Consider the following 3,892-nt stretch of genomic DNA (forward strand, 5'->3'; position numbering starts at 1 on the left):
GGAGTGCTGAGATTAAAGGTGTGGGTTACCATGCCCTGCTCCACAGGTTGGCTTTTTTAAAAAAATTTGTTTTTTTTTTTTATTATTTTTATTTTATGTGTATGAGTGTATTGCCTGCATGTAAGTGAGTGCACCCGGGTCGTGCAATGCCGCGGAGGCCAGAAGAGGGTTTTGGATTCCCCTGGAACTGGAGTTAAGGACAGTTCATAGCTGCCATGTGGGTGCTGAGAATCAATCCTGGGTCCTCTGCAAGAGCAGTCAGTGCTCTTAACCGCTGAGTCATCTCTCCAGCCCCCACAGGTTGGCTTTAAAAAACTTTAGTTTAGTGGGACTGGTGAGATGGCTCTCAGCAGTTAAAGATCACTAGCTGTTCTTACAGGAGACCTGGGTTTGATTCCCAGCATCCACATGGCAGCTAATAATTGTCTGTAACTCCAGTTCCAGGGGCTCCAATATGCCCTCTTCTGACCTCTATGGGCATTGCACGACATGGGTGTTACTTAGGTACATTCAGGCCATACATGCATACACATAAAATAAAAATAATAAATATTAAAAAAAACCTTGAGTGTGTGTATGTCTGTGTGTGTGCATGTGTGCACAGAAGCATGTGTGCCATGGCATATGTGTAGAGGTCACAGGATAATTTGCAGGACTTGGATGTATCTCTCTCTATCATGTGGGTCTCAGGATTCCAACTCTGCTTATCAGGTTTGGTGGCAAATCTCTTCACCTGTTGAGACTTCTCACTGGCCCTGGTCTTCACATGTGATTTACAAACTGGATCCTAATGAAGAATTCTGTGCTGTTCTTACTTTACTGTGTCCTTCTGTATCCCGCTTCTGAATTCCCATCATTACTCAGCACCATATCTCTATTCCCTAAATGCTAATTATTCTGAAATTTGATACTAAATATTCATGTATTCATTTTAGGATAATTTCCAGCAATGTTATAAACGAGCAGCGATGTCCGGTGGTCCTCAGGCCAATTCAAGAGGTAAGGGGTAGTGCCTGCGTGAATTCTTTACTTAAAGCATGCTTGTACTTCATTGTGTCCTGTCAACTTATTCCTAAGCACATTGCTTTCAGCATTTATTTGTGGGGTGTTCAGTTTGCTTAAACATAACTCTAAAGAGAGGCGGCAGTAGACTACTAGGAGGGTGTGGGGACCTAGTTGTCAATTGTGTATGTTTTCTAAAATTTTTTTTTTGCTTGACACTGGAGCATAATTGAGCCTTATATACAATTTTCCATGTTGACTTTGAATCACATGCTCATTCAGGATGACTGCTTTTCTAATAAACAGTACTGGTGTCTGTGTTGATTTGAATAAGCAGCAGTTAAAATGCATGGTAGTGGTGGCACACACCTTTAATCCCAACACTCGGGAGGCAGAGCAGGCGGATCTCTGTGAGTTCAGGGCCAGCCTGGTCTACATAGTGAGTTCCAGGCCAGCTGGGGCTACAGGGAGACCCTTGTCTCAAAAAGACCAAAAAAAAAAAAAAAAAAAAATTTGCAGGCCGGTGACCTTGCTAAAGGGGACCATTCCAAGTTTCAGTATAACTGAAAAATGAAGTCAGTAAAGACAACTTTGTCAAAGGTAAGCAGTGTTTTGATTTAAGGAAGTGACCAGAGTCTGTGATGCCTTTTCTCATGTCAAGCAGTGGTTCTTGTGTACCACCTCCTAAAAGGTTACAGCTTCAGGGCTGGGGAGATAGCCTGCTGGAAAAAGTACTTACTGTGTAAGCATGAAGATGTGCGTTCAGATCCCCAGCACCCATGTAAAAAGCTGGGTGCTGTGATGAGCACCTTTATCTCCAATGCTAGGAGGCAGATTGGGGGCTTGCTGGGCCAGCCAGTCTTGCCAGCTAGTGAGCTCCACGTTCAGTGAGCCCCTATTCCAAAATAAGGTGCTAAGGGCCTGTAGAAGATACTAAGCTCTGGACTTCACATGCACATGGGCATGCACATGTTAATGCACACAAAATACATACACACAGAAAATGGAATAGTAAAATGTCTTGGAAATTGAAACATTAACTTGTAAATAAGAACTAAGTGTTTATCTTGGGGCTTAGTTCCTGTCAGAACATCTGCGTAGCTAGTAGTAGTTCTGAAAACCAGTGCCTTCTACCTAATCTTAAGTTTTCTCAAGTCCTTCAGATTGAACACTGAAGAATGAACTGTTAGGAAAGAGAGATAAACAGTGCTCACATCTGGGTTTCTGCCTTTGCTAATGTTAACCAGTTTTGGTAAGTTATCCAACTGGGGAGGATAGCACATTGTCTTGATCTTTACAAACAAAAGGCAGTTAGCACAAGATTGTCTAGGTCTTTCTGGCTGTAATAAAAGCTTTTTGCCAGGAAAAGTAAAATCTAGGCACATTGTTTTGCTTTAGTTTTGTAATTGCTGTTTTAGTAGCTAAGTAGTGTGACATGTGTTAGAGCTAAGGGCTTGGCTTTGAGAAACTCACTGTTGCTAATAAACAGCAGGGTGGAGCAACTCCTCTCATGTGAGCAGCCCAGAAAGGGACAGCGAGACCTTTAACAGCAGAGACTCTGGGCAGGGGGACTCTCGGAGCGTGACCCCCGTGGACGTGCCAGTGACAAGCCCAGCACCCGCCATCCTGCCAGTACATGTCTATCCCCTTCCTCAGCAAATGCGAGTTGCCTTCTCAGCAGCTAGAACGTCCAACCTGGCTCCTGGCACTTTAGACCAACCTATTGTGTTTGATCTTCTCTTGAACAACTTGGGAGAGACCTTTGATCTTCAGCTTGGCAGATTCAGTTGCCCGGTGAATGGCACCTACGTGTTCATTTTCCACATGTTAAAGCTGGCAGTGAACGTGCCACTGTATGTCAACCTCATGAAGAATGAGGAGGTCTTGGTATCAGCCTATGCCAATGACGGTGCTCCAGACCATGAGACTGCGAGTAACCATGCTATTCTACAGCTCCTCCAGGGAGACCAGATATGGTTACGTTTGCACAGGGGAGCAATTTATGGAAGTAGCTGGAAATACTCAACATTTTCAGGCTATCTTCTTTATCAAGATTGAAAGGCGGTTCAGAGCTGACAGTAAAAGGTGGTAGTCTCACCAGTGGGATCCAGGGAAAAGTAGTCCTTGCCCTGGTGACTGACTGGTTTGGGAAAATGTTTGGTTCCTCGGGAAGGAGGAGGAGTCCTTGTTTGTTTTCCTCCTTAGGTGAGAACTTTCCAGCAGAATGACAGCTCTAATTTGGCATTTCATACATTGTGATGTAGCCTCCGCTAGTACTGCAGTGAATGTATATTGTTTGCACTTAACCCTTAACTGTGCTAACCCGGTCAGCTTACTGAACTGACTGCCTCAACGCCAGACAAGTTACAACGCCTTGTTGTGCCTCAATAAAATACTTAACTGCACTTCCAGTTGTTTCTGTTTGCTTAAACATTTGATTGAGCATTAAGAGTCCATCACTGATAACTGTTTTTGGTTTTGTTTTGTTGTTGTTGATTTTTTGCTTATTTATTTGTTTTTTTTCTTTGGAGTCTCCCTGTTGCTCCACCTAGCCTGGAACTCGTTATGTGGACCAGGCTGGACTTGATCTCAGAGATCTGCCTGCTCTGCCTCCTGAGTGCTGGGATTAAAAGTGTCAGCCATGGGGCTGGCTTTGTAGTTAAGAGCTCTTGCAGAGGACCTGGGTTCTGTTCCCAGAATCCACATGGCAGGTAACCACATGTGTAACTCCAGTTCCAGAGGATCCAACACTCTCTTCTGACATCCAAGGGCATTATGTGACACAGGTGCATGTACTTACATGCAGACAATACACTCATACACATAAAATAATAAATATTTTTAAATAAAATATTTTAAAAAATTTCTTGATTTTAATTTGAATAGACAA

The 3,892-nt window shown here is 43.4% G+C and overlaps 1 protein-coding gene across 3 annotated transcripts; it reads left to right on the forward strand.

Annotated features, from left to right (window-relative positions):
* The first annotated feature begins 939 nt into the window (after positions 1-939).
* Positions 940-3,408, forward strand: LOC103737773 (caprin-2-like). Of its 3 annotated transcripts, none has more exons than XM_017799230.1 (2): positions 940-999; positions 2,492-3,408. In XM_017799230.1, exons 1-2 carry the CDS (start codon positions 969-971, stop codon positions 3,058-3,060), a joined length of 600 nt encoding a protein of 199 aa, XP_017654719.1. In that variant the 5' UTR covers positions 940-968; the 3' UTR covers positions 3,061-3,408. The 3 variants fall into 3 exon arrangements, with proteins under 3 accessions (XP_017654719.1, XP_008835832.1, XP_017654720.1); XM_008837610.1 differs by having other exon boundaries at positions 2,495-3,407; XM_017799231.2 differs by lacking the exon at positions 940-999 and adding an exon at positions 2,224-2,254 and having other exon boundaries at positions 2,495-3,407.
* The last annotated feature ends 484 nt before the right edge of the window (positions 3,409-3,892 follow it).

The sequence above is a fragment of the Nannospalax galili genome, unplaced genomic scaffold (assembly GCF_000622305.1).
Source record: "Nannospalax galili isolate Female #2095 unplaced genomic scaffold, S.galili_v1.0 scaffold638, whole genome shotgun sequence".
Classification (NCBI taxonomy): domain Eukaryota; kingdom Metazoa; phylum Chordata; class Mammalia; order Rodentia; family Spalacidae; genus Nannospalax; species Nannospalax galili.